The sequence below is a fragment of the Panicum virgatum genome, chromosome 3K (assembly GCF_016808335.1).
Source record: "Panicum virgatum strain AP13 chromosome 3K, P.virgatum_v5, whole genome shotgun sequence".
Lineage (NCBI taxonomy): Eukaryota > Viridiplantae > Streptophyta > Magnoliopsida > Poales > Poaceae > Panicum > Panicum virgatum.
The window spans coordinates 15045579-15060433 of record NC_053138.1 but is presented as its reverse complement, the minus strand read 5'-3'; the positions used below and the strand labels follow the sequence as shown (position 1 = coordinate 15060433).

The 14855-nt window shown below is 52.6% G+C and overlaps 2 protein-coding genes across 2 annotated transcripts; one reads left to right on the top strand and one right to left on the bottom strand.

Moving 5' to 3' along the window:
- The first annotated feature begins 122 nt into the window (after positions 1–122).
- On the top strand, positions 123–636 carry LOC120701246. Its single transcript, XM_039985370.1, has one exon. The coding sequence runs from the start codon at positions 178–180 to the stop codon at positions 523–525; it is 348 nt and encodes a 115-aa protein (XP_039841304.1). The 5' UTR covers positions 123–177; the 3' UTR covers positions 526–636.
- A 10186-nt stretch (positions 637–10822) lies between these two features.
- Positions 10823–12119, bottom strand: LOC120697788 (ethylene-responsive transcription factor ERF061-like). The gene has a single exon (XM_039981126.1). It carries the CDS (start codon positions 11999–12001, stop codon positions 11153–11155), a length of 849 nt encoding a protein of 282 aa, XP_039837060.1. The 5' UTR covers positions 12002–12119; the 3' UTR covers positions 10823–11152.
- Between the last annotated feature and the right edge of the window lie 2736 nt (positions 12120–14855).

The window sequence follows — 14855 nt, the reverse complement described above, 5'->3', positions numbered from 1 at the left end:
ATATCTAACCATTTAATAGCAACTCGTCAGGGCGTCCAAATGTCCTATTCGAAACGCGTCCAGTTCTGCGTTTCCAGGGTGGAAAATTGATGAGCTCATAATCTAGAAGATTTGCTGCTAAATCTGGCGCGATCTGGCTCGATATAACGAGCTACAGGTAATTGTCAGAGTACGAAAATGGCGGTGGAACGGGGCGAGGCGGAGGAGGAGCAGCAGCAGCAGGCGGCGCAATCGCCGTGGGACTGCGGGAGCCCGCTGTACGACGCCTTCGAGCTCGCGTCGGTGTACAGCCTCATCGACACCCACCTCATGGCGCTGCCGTACCCGCGGCGGGCGTCTCCACCACGCGCGCGGGGCACGGGCGACGTGGCGGCCCTGGCGGAGCGCGCCGCGGTGGCCGTGGCGAAGGCGAAGGGGCGGGGCCGGCGCCGGAGGACGGTGGCGAAGGCCGCGAGGAATTCCGGCAAGGCGGTGTTGCACTCCATCTTCAGGTCCGTCGCCACCTGCGGCGGCCGGAAGCTGTGAGGCGGAAACCGATGGCGCGTCGTGTTCGCGCGTGCTGCCTGCACCTGCCACGGCCCGCGCACGCGCAGCTAGGAGAGTACCTTCGTGTCGCGCTCCCGTCAGGCGGCAGCAGACGGCGTTGCGCGACTGGACGAGCAAACTGCACGAAACGGATTGATTTGGATCGAGATGGTTGGAGGAAACGGTTAGAAATGGCTTGATTTGTTAGCGTGCGATGTGCGCCTCGGAAAAAGAAGAGGGTAGAGCACTGTCAGTCTAGATGTTAGATTTCCATTGCCATCAGTTCCCTTTCTTGCTCCAATTTCAGAACCATTTCGCTTTCTTCTCGCTCTCTGTACAGTTCGTGAGATTACTGGTGAAAAGACAGCCCCCCTCCCCCCCTCTGCTGGTACAGCCGTGCAGGTCCGTTTCTCAAACACGGTTGAGGTGTGCAGTCCAGGTAGATCAGTGTGTCTGATGTGAAACGCTGGGAGTTTCAGGTTCACTGTTCTTCAAACCGAGTGTTGGGAACAAGCCCCCCGAGTCGAGCACCGACACACGTGCAACCGATCTAGGGGATCGATTCCGGCAATGGTCTTAACATCGCTCGATTGAACATGGTAGCACTTAGGCCTAGTAGCGCTCGTCGATCCGGTGATCTACTCACTTCAAGCCCTTTGTTGGTTTAGCCTTCCGTTCAGTAATTTATCTTCAGACTTTCAGAAAAGGTCAGCAAGAATTCAGAGTTCAGAAAATGAGCTACTGCTAACCTGACTGCGCTGCTGCTAAACTGTCGGCCTCGCAAAACCAAGTGCACGTACAAATGTACGTTTCAAACGGGTGGATGGATGTGAACTTCGACGATAGAAGCGGCTTCGGTCCTCACGTGCTCTGGTCTCCAGAGTACTGGCCACCAAGTAGCTGACATAGTGACATGCACCAGTTCTTCGTCTCGAGTGAAGCTAAACTTCACCAATCACCATTTCGTACTCTAGCCACTTGCGCGGTACGAAACCAGCCCGCCAAAGTCGAATCACTCGTGATATCCAAAGTGGTTGTCACAACTTGCGCGGTGTTCCTGAATGACACAAGTCGGGCAGAGCAGCGCAGTTCTGAATAACAGACGCCTGACGTCGTGAGATTGGCAAATGCCATGTGCAGAAATGGATTACATCGATCTCAACTGACATGGAACAGGCAATCCATCCATCCGCCCGCCGCCTCCATTTCAGACATCCGTTCAGCAGAGTAGTCTAGGCTTCAGATTTCAGACAAAATCTCACGTATCGATGAATAATGGAGGACATGCACCAGTTCTTCCTCTGCATGAACAAACCTGGCACTGCGGTTTCTTGGTGAGAATTCCTCACGTTGCTGTTTCTGCTTGTTTTTGTGAGAACCGCCCAATTTGATACTATTTTAAACGAACCGCCGGTCATTAGCACCCAGATGAGAGTTAACACGTGCTTGCCGTAGAGCGTGCCACGTGTTATCCCACATCTAGAGACACGAATAACCGACACGTCATTCATTCAAAATAATACCAAATCCGGTAGTCCCGGTATGTGCTCCAACATACGCCCAGAATCAGCATATGCACATACCGTATACAATCGAATACATAGCCAACAATCCACAAAGAGCAGTTATATAAAACCAGAGTTCGAGACTTAATATTACAAGTTCAATATAGGTGGGTTTCAAGCTTCACTTTACAAGCCTTGGGCTCACGCGAGTCATATTAAACAGAGATTTAGAGCTTATTGAAAGTACATGCTCTCCCGAAGCTCAGCTACGATAAAACTTACTTAAAATGATGATGCCTTGCTCAAGGACATCACCACAGCAGCAACAGCCTACTCTTCCCCCGCATTAGGATCAGCGGGGTAGAAATGGCCGAACACCACTTCTGGCTCACCTGCAACTAGGTTTAGAAAGCACCCTGAGTACAAAAGGTACTCCGCAAGACTTACGCGATTAAATAAACAAGGATCATGCAAAGGCTCAAGGAAAAGCTTTAAGTTTAAGTACTTATTGCATAAGCATAAGCTGCCTAGACTATCACCTAGCAAACTTAATTAATCTTGCCCAACCCCCAGAATTTTAGTTGATTAAGAGAGTAACACAATATACATAACAGATCCTCAACATGACATGAAACCAAAGCCAACAAAACCGAAACTCTCTATGAAGAATTCGACGAACCAAGAGCTTGCTCATATCCGAGAGCGCGGCAATTCGAATTGATTAAATCCTTGCAAGGGTGTACTACTTTACCCACACGACACGAGGACCATGCGACTCACCCAACCGATCACGCCGGGCAAGGGGGTACTCACGTCAACCGTTCCCAACAAGGCTCGATCATTGAACCTCACACCTAGCTTACGAGTAGAGACTTAGTTCCACCAGGGACATCTCTAAACTTTCCTACACATAAGTCCACCTGGGGACACACTAAGCCTCTCTGCATAGCCTGTAGCCACGTAGCTAGGACTGCACATCAATGATCAAGTCAAAGAAGGTAATTGGCTCATCCGTTCCATTATATTGGATATGTGGTAGCACGGAAAGGTGCTCAAGGCCGATGGCATCAACTCGGTCCTTAATCGATCCAAGCGGACTATGCCCATGTGACTTCATTCTCGAGGCCCTACTATTCCGCTCGAATCTCGATACTACCAAACTCATACCACTAAACCAAACCAGTGCGATCAAGGGTAACCAGTAAGTGTGATCTTCCAGACTATTCCTGTCTAGTGAGCAAAAGAAGTACTCTAAGCCGGGCTAAGCATCTAGTCAGATTATGTTATTACTGACTAACTAGTGACAAGGACATGGTTAACAATTCAAGGAAGATAATGCAGGAAATTAGGTATAAGAATGCAATACATACATACTATAAATAACCAAACATTACCCGGTGATATAACTAACTCAGCTTAAGTAGGAGCAAGGAATCATGCTTAGCTGCTTGCCTGGGTTAACTTCAGACTCGACCACGAACGGGACTCCGGGTTCGGGCTCCACGGACTCGGCGGGTTCCACGGGTTCGTTCTCCGACGATCCGGTCACTAAAATGCATGAATGCGATGCAAGAATTAAGAAATGATCTTAAAAACATGCATAAATCATGAAACAATTTGAGCATGTAGAGAACAAAGCAAAGAACTCAAGAAAATTGGTTTTGCAGCAAAAACATTTTCCTAGAATTAACCATAAATAAAACCGTTTTCAGCTACTCTAAGCAAAATAAAACAGAAAAGGAATGCAAACTAAACTAAACAAATCCAAGAAAATTATCTTGGAAACTAGGCAGCAACACAAAGCTAACAAAACTGGTTTTGCTATTTTATCACTTTCCAGCAAAAAGTTCTATACTAAACCACCTTTTGGACAGCAAGCACGAAATCGAAATGAAACCCTAACCAACAGCAAGGAAACACAAGAGTAAGATGCACCACTGAAAACTACACCTCACAAGGAGTCTAACAAAATTTGGTTTGACATTTTTCAAGCAGAATACAAATAACTAAGCAATAAACTCACTTTTGCAAGATAAAACTATAGATCAATATACAGCAAAGTAACATGCAAAACAATATTTTTCCTAAGTAGATCTCAGCTAGAGGAATCCAACAAAATAAGTTTCATAATTTTTGGAGCTATACATGATTTTCTATGGATTTTGTAAGCTTGCAGGAAAATAAAACCTAAAGGAACCCTAGCTAATTCGCTAGGTACACCCGGATCAGGCCACACCCGTCAGCCAAAGGCCGACAGGTGGGTCCCACGGGCCAGCGACCCACCCCAGGCCGGGTCAAGGTAGGCTGCGGCCTTGACCGCGGCGTGGGCGCGGCCACGACGTCGCGCGGCGCGGCGTGCGCGCGCACGCGCGCGGTGACGGCGGCGGCGGCGCAAGCTGGTGCGGCGAGGCAGGGCGGAGCAGACCAGGGGCGGCGCGCATGGGGAAGAGGAGGAGTAGGCGAGCCTCACCGGCGGTGATGCGGGCGAGAAGCGGCGGCGGAGGGGCGGCGCGACGGACAGAGGCGGCGGCGGACCGAGGTGCTCGTCGCCGGCCCTGTAGGGAGGGGAAAGAGGCCGGGTCAAGGCTCAAATCGATCGAGGATGGGGAGGTCTAGGTGACGCGCGAGCTAAATCGTGGAGGGCTTCACCGGCGGCAGCGAATCGCGGCGGCCGGCGGAGCTCGGAGCTTGCAGCGGCGGCAATGGCGGCTAGGGTTAGGGTTTGAGGCGGGGAACGGGAGCCGGGCGAGCGCGGATAAGGGGAGGGGCGGCTCAGCACGGATAAGAACGCGCGCGGATCGAGGATCGTCGACGCGTGGAACGAGGATCGACGCCGGCGGCGTGGCGACGCGTGCCGCGCGGCGCGAGCAAAACAGAGGAAAGGAAGGGAGAGGCTGACAGGTGGGCCCGGGCGCGATTTTTTTTTTCTTTCCCTTTTTTTTTCCAGGGCTGTGACAGTTTTCTTTTCCTCTCTTTTTTTATTCATTCTTTTCCTCTTTTTTTGGCTGTGCGTTTGTACAGCCAGCGAATGATACAAACCGCCCCGTGAGCCTAATTTCACGTTTTGGTTCCTTTTTCCACCGGTGACGATTGAGCTTTAAACTTTACATGATTACGCCGAGATCTACTCTGACCTCCAAGAACTGTATGGATTTTTTGCGTGTTAACATCAGGCTGTTCGCTATGCCCACTTGGCGGCGCCATAGCTGATGCTTCATGCGCTGCCGGTCATACGCGTCCACAGAACTAGATCACCAAATTCGAGTCAACCTCTGTGTCTCAAAGGCCTTCGGAAATCAGAACAAGCGTGCCGTTCGGATTCCTGAACTTCTGAAACGCTTGAGGTCTCGACTCCCGAAGTACATGAGAGCAACCACAATATTTATGGAGCAAGTAGTCTGTCGTGGTGTGCAAATCCACAGCCGGGTGGCGTAGTGCACCCGCCTAAACTCAGAGGGTGAGTACTCGGGGGTAGCTAGCATTAATCCAATCTAGATGCAAGAACACGATGAACACAACAGGTTTAGAGTAGTTCGGGCCGCCGGAGCGTAATACCCTACGTCCACTATGTGTTGTATTGCTTGCGCTCTCAAGAGGTTGAGAACGGAGTTGTTCGGAGTGAATCCGAGCTTGTGTTGTGTCTGTTTTCCCTTGCCTTAGAGAGTGTCGAGAGAGTCTAAAGTGTGCAGCGAGCGCCTCCCTTTTATATCTTAAGGGAGGCGCGTACATGGCTGTTGAGTTCCCGACAGGTGGGCCCAACGATGTTTTATTCAATACGAATGGCCTAGCGCTATCATGGTGCTACGCCTGGGAAAGATCTTATTCCGGGATTTTCCTTGCCTTGCCCGTGGGAATCTTCCGTCCGATATAGCCATGCCCTGTCTTGTCGAAACGGCGCCAGGGCGTAGCTTGCCGTACCCTACCGCGTAGCTGAACGGTCATGTAGCTTGCGGCGTAGGCGGTATGATGAAAGGGTGCCGAGCCGTCGTATCCATTTAATGCGGTAGACAGGCTCTGCGCGGATGCGGCGCATGTGGCTGTACTGTGTACCTCGGTAATATGCGGTCTACAGTGAGGCCTGACAAAAGCTGCCCCGCGTACCGCGGCGACAGAGCACGCCTCAACCACCCGCATTGAATGCGGTGGGTGGGCGAGTCTTCCAGCGGAAGACTCGTGCCCGCGCCTGCGCCTGCGGGACACGTGGCATGGGAGGTCCGGACGGACGCGGGGAGGTCCCGGACCCATATGGGGGGTCCGAACCCTCGGCTGTTGGCGCAGAGCTTCCCTTTCTCAGGGACACGTGGCGTCGCCGGACCCGTTCCCAGAGCGGGGAACGGGTCCGGCGCTGTTGACCTGGTGAGGTAAGAGCCAGACCCCTGGGGCCCGGCTGCTCCGCCCCTTAGGGCGTAGTTACGGATGACTACGCGAGTCCTATTTTGCTGCAGTAGAAGTGGATATCTCTGCTACAGGGTACCGACAGTGTCCCCCGGGCCCACCTCGGGAATGGCTACGAACACGTAGGTGGGGCCACTACTGTGATCTAGCTCTGCATAACTTGAAGCCTCCAGCTTTAGACTGTGCGCACTGCAGGAGTCTTGTCCGGCTTTGTCCATCCACTGGATTCCCTACTGGCCCATCACGTCGCAATGGCTCACTGACTCAAGGCCCCCACGCATAGTGGTGCGCCTAGTCATGCGTACGACGCTCGGTATTATTGCCGCCGGGGTAAAAGGAAATCTTTTCCGCCAGCGCAGTTCCCGAAAGGTCTAACCCTGTCAGTGCTCGTACAGGCGCGTCGGTTCGGCTTCCGCCTCGCTCCGCGCACGCACGGTGGTTCGAATCCCGTCTTTTCACACCTTCGTTTGTTACCCGCCTCTTCTGACAGGCGGGCCTGGGCCCCCTTGTCATGGATTGGGCGGCTAACACCAGGCGTGAGCGGCGCTTGGCTGCTTCTGGCGCCCAGCGGTGCGCGCCGCAAGGGTCTTGTCCTGCGTCGTCCATCCCTTGGGTCACCTGCTGCATCATCACGTTTGGACCTACACATGACTCAAGGTATATGCTTAGTAGTGTACCCACAGTATCCCAAAATCTGTTGGCTGTGATTCTTTAAGATAGACAGTTAGGCTCAGTGAACGGAACTCAAGGGGCCGGCCTTTAGGTTAAGAGAAAGTCCGGACCTCCAGGTTCCCAGTCCTAGGTACTACGGCACTCATTCACAGGAGGTGGTGCGTGCAGGCTTAGGGTACGGAACCAGGCTAAGCGGCTACACGGCTCCGGACCTCCCCGGAGAATGAGTGCGCTTCCCTGAACCTGCAGGTTCCCAGGGGTCCGAACCCCTCTCTTCCATGAGGGGTCTCGAGCTAAGTCACTAGATAGCCAACTCAATTCGGACCACAAACACCGCACAAGAGTAAGGAGCCACGTGGGGGTTAGTGTAATGCAAGGATAGAAGCTGGAATGTAACAACCTTAGGGACGAGCTGAGAGTAAACTTTTCATTTATAACTTGGTGTGTACGAGACGTGCAATGAACGCCAGAGGCCGGGTTTATGAGGACGGACCTCCACCGCTCTGGACCACACGCAAGTACTCCCTAGCTACAAAGGAAAAGGTTAAGAGAAGGTCCGGACCTCCAGGTTCCCAGACTTAGGTAATACGGCACTCATTCACAGGAGGTGGAGCATGCAGGCTTAGGTACGGAACCATGCTAAGCGGCTACACGGCTCCGGACCTACCCGGAGAATGATTGCGCTTCCCCGGTCTTTAGGTTCAGAAGGGTCTGGACCCCACTGAAAGGGTTTTACTCTCGGACAGGCCCCCAAGGATTAAACTTATGGGGATTGTCGCCGTTACAGGAGTTTAGCTTTCTGCCGGAGCGTGCCATCAGATTGGGCTTGGTGTGATCGGAGTCGACTTTCCGCCGGAGCAGGCATGGTGCGACCGGAGTCGACTTTCCGCCAGAGCGGGCTTCCAGAGTGGGCTTGGTGCGACCGGAGTCGATTTTCCGCCGGAGCGAGCTTCCTCACATGAGTGAGGTTTGCTGCGAGCTGGGATTTATTGAAGCTGTGCTCCCCCCAGACCTGCTTGATGACGAGCTGGGAGAGCATGACCCGCTGTAGCCATCCTGCTGACGCGGGCGCTTACCGCGCGAATTCTGGCCCCCGGGCGCTCGGCACCTGAAACATGGTGATGGCGAGCCGATGATCAAGCGAAAGCCAAGCAGTCCCCTACCTGGCGCGCCAAATGTCGTGGTGTGCAAACCCACAGCCGGGTGGCGTAGTGCACCCGCTTAAACCCAGAGGGTGAGTACTCAGGGGTAGCTAGCATTAGTCCAATCTAGATGCAAGAACATGATAAACACAACAGGTTTAGAGTGGTTCGGGCCGCCGGAGCGTAATACCCTACGTTCACTGTGTGTTGTATTGCTTGCGCTCTCAATAGGTTGAGAACGGGGTTGTTCGGAGTGAATCCGAGCTTGTGTTGTGTCTGCCTTCCCTTGCCTTAGAGAGTGTCGAGAGAGTCTAGAGTGTGCAGCGAGCACCTCCCTTTTATATCTCAAGGGAGGCGCGTACATGGCTGTTAAGTCCCCGACAGGTGGGCCCAATGATGTTGTATTTAATACGAATGGCCTAGCGCTATCATGATGCTACGCCTGGGAAAGATCTTATTCCGGGATTTTCCTTGTCTTGCCCGTGGGAATCTTCCGTCCGGTATAGCCATGCCCTGTCTTGTTGAAACGGCGCCAGGGCGTAGTTTGCGGCGTAGCTTGCCGTAGCCTGCCGCGTAGCTGAACGGCCGTGTAGCTTGCGGAGTAGGCGGTATGATGAAAGGGTGTCGTGCCGTCGTATCCATTTAATGCGGCAGACGGGGTCCGCGTGGACGCGGCGCATGCGATTGCACTGTGTAACTCGGTAATATGTGGTCTACAGTGAGGCCTGACAAAAGCTGCCCCGCGTGCCGCGGCGGCAGAGCACGCCTCAACCACCCACATTGAATGCGGTGGGTGGGCGAGTCTTCCTGCGGAAGACATGCGCCCGCGCCTGCGCTTGCAGGACACGTGGCGCCCCCGGACCCCGCCCCGGCGGTATATTGGTTCTACGTGCGTAGGAGGTCCGAACAGACGCGGGGAGGTCCCGAACCCATATGGGGGGTCTGAGCCCTCGGTTGTTGGCGCAGAGCTTCCCTTTCTCAGGGACACGTGGCATCGCCAGACCCGTTCCCAGAGTAGGGAACGGGTCCGTGGCCGTTGACCTGGTGAGGTAAGAGCCGCACCCCTGGGGCCCGGCTGCTCCGCCCCTTAGGGGCGTAGTTACGGATGACTACGCGATTCCTGTCTTGCTGCACTAGAAGTGGATATCCCTGCTACAGGGTACCGATATAGTTTATATTTACAGCTTTTGTGTAAGGTCGTGTTTAGTTTCAGCGCAAAAAATTTTTGCGTTGAAATCTTGCTAATTTGAAGTACTAAATGAAGTTTATTTACAAAACTTTTTGCTCAGATGAGTTGTAAATCGCGAGACGAATCTAATGATACTAATTAATCCATAATTAATCAATAATTAGCGGATGGTTACGGTAGCATCAATGTTGTAAATCATAGATTAAGTAGGCTCATTAGATTCGTCTCGCGATTTACAGCTCATCGATGCAAAAAGTTTTATAAATAGATTTCATTTAGTACTCCACGCATGTGTCAAAACATTCGATGTGATGTTTTTTTGCATTTACGGGGTTTACGGGTAAAGATCTAAATAAGACCTAAGTAGTCCATAGCTATTGTTGTTATCATAATGTATATGGATATGTCGTGATGAAATCTAGAGTGAGAGAGAAGGAGATGGAAGAGAGAGTAATATTTGTTTATTCTTTATGAGTAGTCCGTAGCACTATGTGTATCTTTTGCTATGGACTGCTATATGGACCACTTTTATAATGTTTCAGCTAGCATGTAGTGAATATTTTATTGTTATAGACTAACTTATAGCAAATATTGTGGTTGCTTGATGGCTGAGCCGGCAAACCCTCGACCCACCGCCGGCAGGATCGAGAGCGAGGAACGAAGCTTTCAGTTAGGATTACGTTGTTGTTGCTGCTGGTAGCTGCTGCTGCTATTGTCCAAACATTCCGACGATGGCTGTACCGGCCAGATTTTTGTGGAGGAGTTTGGGCACAGCCGTGGAGCCCAGTTCAACCAACCGCTGCTCAGGCCACATGCCTACCATCGGGGGAGAACGTTGCACATGACGCGACGCGACCAGTAATCTCCATGGACCACAACTGGCTGCGAAGTATCTTTCAGGAAATCAAACGAAATGAGCAGGCACTACCAGGATATCGAGCTGTTAGACGGACGCATGGGGGAAATCTTCCTCTGTTTTCCCGGCCCATACTCTGCTCTGGCCCTCAGCTCCTCTGCAGCTCTGCTCTGGACGCGCTTCAGGATTCAGCTCGACACGAGGCTGCGCACTGTGCAGTGCAGCAGCACTGCAGACACGCTTCTGAAGTCTGGACCACGGCCGCATGGAGGGGGGGATCATAGTTCTCGCACAGTTGCAGGAACACCTCTTAGCATGATGTGGGAGACGGATCCGGTGCAGTAACTGCACGTGCAGTTGTGCCGCTGACGGGTGGACCCATGACATAGTGAAAGTGTGACCATGATGTGGGTCCACCCGTCAGCGGCACAACTGCACGTGCAGTTACTGCACCGGATCTCTCTCCCATGATGTGCTATAGTGAAAGTGTGACCAGAGACAAGCAGAATAAGAAATAGAGGAGACTTATGCTATGAGGTGAAGAACACTGTAATGGAATAATGCTTATGCGGAGCTAGAAATTCATCAATTAGTACTTACAACTCGTCGATCCAAGCGAAAACACACGACAAGTCGGGTATTCAGTCACTAATCATGGCTAGGACGCCCAATTTTCCTGGGCATTTTTATTTCCTTACAGTATCCTTCTTCTGCTAGTATTGGTTATACGCTCATAAACTGAAAAAAAACAGCACCTAAATTGCAAGGTCTACGAGCTCACACGCTGCAACCATCGGCCATGCCCAAGCAAGGACCTTGATGTTGTCCTGGTCCTGGTTCCGTTCCTCACCTCCATGCAGTCAGCCCGCTAGAAGTTAAGCATCTCCCAGATCAGCTCCGGGTCGAACGACGGCAGCCGCTCCAGCGGGCAGTCGCCGTCGGCCGAGGTCGCGCTCACGGACAGCACCCCGTCCGGCGACCCGTACGGCGTCGTCGACGTTGTCGTCGTCGTCTCGGACGTCGTTGCGGCGCCCTCCGAGACGACCGGGCGCGCGGCCGTCGCGGTGGCCGTCTTGGCGCCCTCGGAGCGGGCGCTCTCCTTTCCCTCCTCGCGCTGCTTGCGGGCGCGCGCGCGCTTGCGCGCGAGGCGGGCGCGGATGGCCTGGATCTTGGCGTCGACGGCGGCGCGGAGCGGGCGCAGGTGCTCGGGGCAGTCTTGCCCGTCCATGACGCCGGGGAAGTTGAGGCGCGCGTACTCGCCGCGGAGCTTGAAGGCGGCGCGGTCGTACGCGTGCGCGGCGGTCTCGGGGGAGTCGTAGGTGCCGAGCCAGACGCGCACCCGGTTCTGCGGCAGCCGGATTTCGGCCACCCACTTCCCCCACTGCCGCTGCCGCACGCCGCGGTACAGCTTCTGCCGCAGCATGGCCGCTGCCGCCGCCGCGTCGTCGGGCGGCGCCTGGAAGCTCGCGGCGGACGAGGAGGAGGAGGACGAGCAGGCGGCGGCCTGCGGCTGCGACGCGGCGAAGTGGCGGAGGAGCTCGCACTGGCGGTAGTAGACGCTGGAGCCGAGCGGCGGGATGGTGACCGGCGGCGGGAGGTGGGAGAAGACCGTGTCGAGGGCGCTCGTGCCGGGGGAGGAGAGCAGCAGCGAGGAGACGGCCGAGCGGACCTCGCCGGGGAAGCTGGCCGGGGGCAGCGTGCGGAGGCTGGCGTCCATGGGCTCCGGCGTTGTGGGGGCGAGGCGGAGGAGCGGAGTAATTGCTGGAGGCTGTTACGGCCGAGGCGGGAAGGGCATTCTGGGGACGCACGACTGGTGTCTAGTGATCGTTCTGCACGGGCTGTTGGAGAACAAGGTGCGAGCCAGGTGGCTTATATAGGCGAGGGATCCCACCGCGGTTTTACCGGTATACCCCTGGAGTATGTGAACTAGAGACTCGTCACCGCAACAGTAGCAGAAGCCAATCCCAGGTGGTTTACTTTGCAAATTGCAGCACAAGTCAACTCCTCGGCATGTTTACACCTATCGTCTCAACTAGATGAGGCTCGAGCTGCTATAATTCGTGGCCAATAGACCGTCCTCCCTCCGAGTATCAAGGTGGAGTGCAGCAAATTTGACTCGGTTCATCCTAGTGTCATTATCAAATTGTCAATGCACAACAATAATTTTCGTGTTGAAAAATGACGTAGCCTGATCTTAGGTCAAAGATAATATAAAACATTGAGGATTTTAAAGAAACTACCATAACAGAACAAATGATAGGCTCAAAACTGACACCATTTGTCATGTTCTAGTTGAAAAGCGGCTAAGTATATTAACCCCTAAATCTTCTCCTAAAATATATTTGTAAGCGGTATTAATTAATCAGGACAAGAGAGGAGGCTAAGGTTGGTTACTTGTCAAGATCGGTATCAACAAGAGCCTCCGAAGAAGAACAATCATAACACTTAGTACATTACGATCAATACACAGTACTATTTTCCTTCTTTTTTTATTTTTGTTGTCGGTCAAAACCTACCCGCGAGTAGCGACAGGCAACACGAAGAGTCGGGAGGTCGCCGGGGCGCTGGCAGGCACTGCTTCCTCGGACAACGGCCCGCAATCCGGCACACGCCGAAGATTCCGAAGAATGTAAGGCGTGCCACCTGACCTATACCCGATCAGGAAGGTGCGAACGTGCTTGCAACGATTTGCCTGCATACACAAACACGTGGAAACGTAAGTCCGAGCCGTGGTCGGTTCCCCGGGACGACTCTTGCATCGGCTTTAAGGAACCGATCGAGTCCCGGTGTCAGATTGGATCTGCATCTATCCGGATATTGATGAATAAAGCAAATAATTATGAAAAACTTATTTCAATTAAATCTAGCTGATCCGATCCACGACAGTAAAAACTTCACTGCTAGATCGGAACGACCTACACGTAACTTGGCCTAGCGAACATAACAGATAACTAAACCATAACAAAAAACAGAGGCCTAAGAACTAGCAAGAGCCGATTCCCGGAACAATCCCTATCAAGGCTAAGATAAAGCATCTATTACAGCACCGGAACATCCAATTCGTTTGCAGGGCCCAACCTAGCAGATATTGAATTAATCCTTATAAAATAAGAACAAACCGTAACAGATTGGATCTACTAGATAGAAAAGAAGCAAGGTGTCAACTCTATGCAATTAATCCTCTACGACGAGAATTAACTTAAGATCAAACATGAACGCATAGAGAAAACATGATATTCGTAAATGGTAAACAATAAGAATATGATAGATCTACTAAAAAATCATGCTACGAACATCAAGATAACTAGCATTACTCGCCATAAAAAACGCTTCAGTACGAGTAATACCAAGGTAAAAGCAAGAACAACGCTGCCCTGATCATAAGAAGCGATCAGGGCAGCATGGCGCTTACTTGGATGAAACCCTAAAATTAGGGGTGGCGGTGCGCTGAGAGTTGTTGTTGCAAAACGTGATGACGTTCTCCTTTACGAATATCATAGGGTACATATTTATAGTCCGGAGACTTGGGAAACAATCTAAACTAATGTGTCCATATCGGACTCTATCTCTAACTCAATCTGAACTAAATTTAAGGATACATGGCACATATGGCACAAATGCTCACGCAGGAGCCGATTCGTAAGCCTTCTTTAATTTCTTCATTAAGCCCAACTCACTCGCGGCCCATAATTAACCCTGTTAATTTATTAATTTATGGCAATAACAATTTCTAAATACTGCACATAAATAAAGGTTTTGCATTTTGTGCATCACTGTGACTCGTGACGAAGGGCAGTTTCGGGAGTGGGCCTGCCCGGTGGGTGGAGCAAGGGGACACGTGGCGACTGGTCAGCGGATGGGGACGTGGGGGCTGAGGCGCGTCAAAAGGTCGGAACAGAAGAGCGGAGCCGTGAAGGCCCCAAAAGCAAACTTTTGGCATTTATGAGGATTGGTTGCGGTGACAGCGGCCTTTCGGGCGCCACGTTTCCGGTCCTCGTCGCGGCCGACGGTGCCGAGCCGTGGCCGTCGCCCCGTCGGCGTCGTTGGAGCCCGTCCACCGTGAGCCGCGAGGGACTCGCCGGCCACCGCCGCAGAATGCTCACCGGCCTGGGAACCGGTGAGCTCATGCGCGATGGGCATGGACGGGACGGACCCAGCAAAGGAAGAGAAAGCAAAAATGAAATCTGAAGCTCAACTTGCAGGTGCTGACGAGTGACGATTGCATAAACGAAACAGCGGGCAGGATGAGGTGAGGTGAAAAACTGAAAATGGTGGGGCTGTTAACGATCATTTATTGTATGATTTTTGCTTGTGTAGCCTCTATGGTTGCCAAACTCGGTAGCTTTGCAGTAAAAAGATTGTCGATGGTCGAGCAATTGTTGTGATGGGAGAAAAGGTGTTGAGCGCAAGAGTGATGCTGCTGGCATCGCGTGATGTCCATTGGTCCCGGTGGGAGGATTGGGTTGAAGGAAGGTTGATGATGAGGCAGAAGCAAGGCAACCCGAAAGTGCTCTTTTGTCATGTAGGGGGCGGGGGACGGGGTCGTTCACACGCTTAACTCGCTCACGTCC

Excerpts from the sequence above, each read along its gene's own strand:
- LOC120701246 (XM_039985370.1), top strand. The coding sequence starts at position 178 with ATGGCGGTGGAACGGGGCGAGGCGGAGGAGGAGCAGCAGCAGCAGGCG.
- LOC120697788 (XM_039981126.1), bottom strand. The coding sequence starts at position 12,001 with ATGGACGCCAGCCTCCGCACGCTGCCCCCGGCCAGCTTCCCCGGCGAG.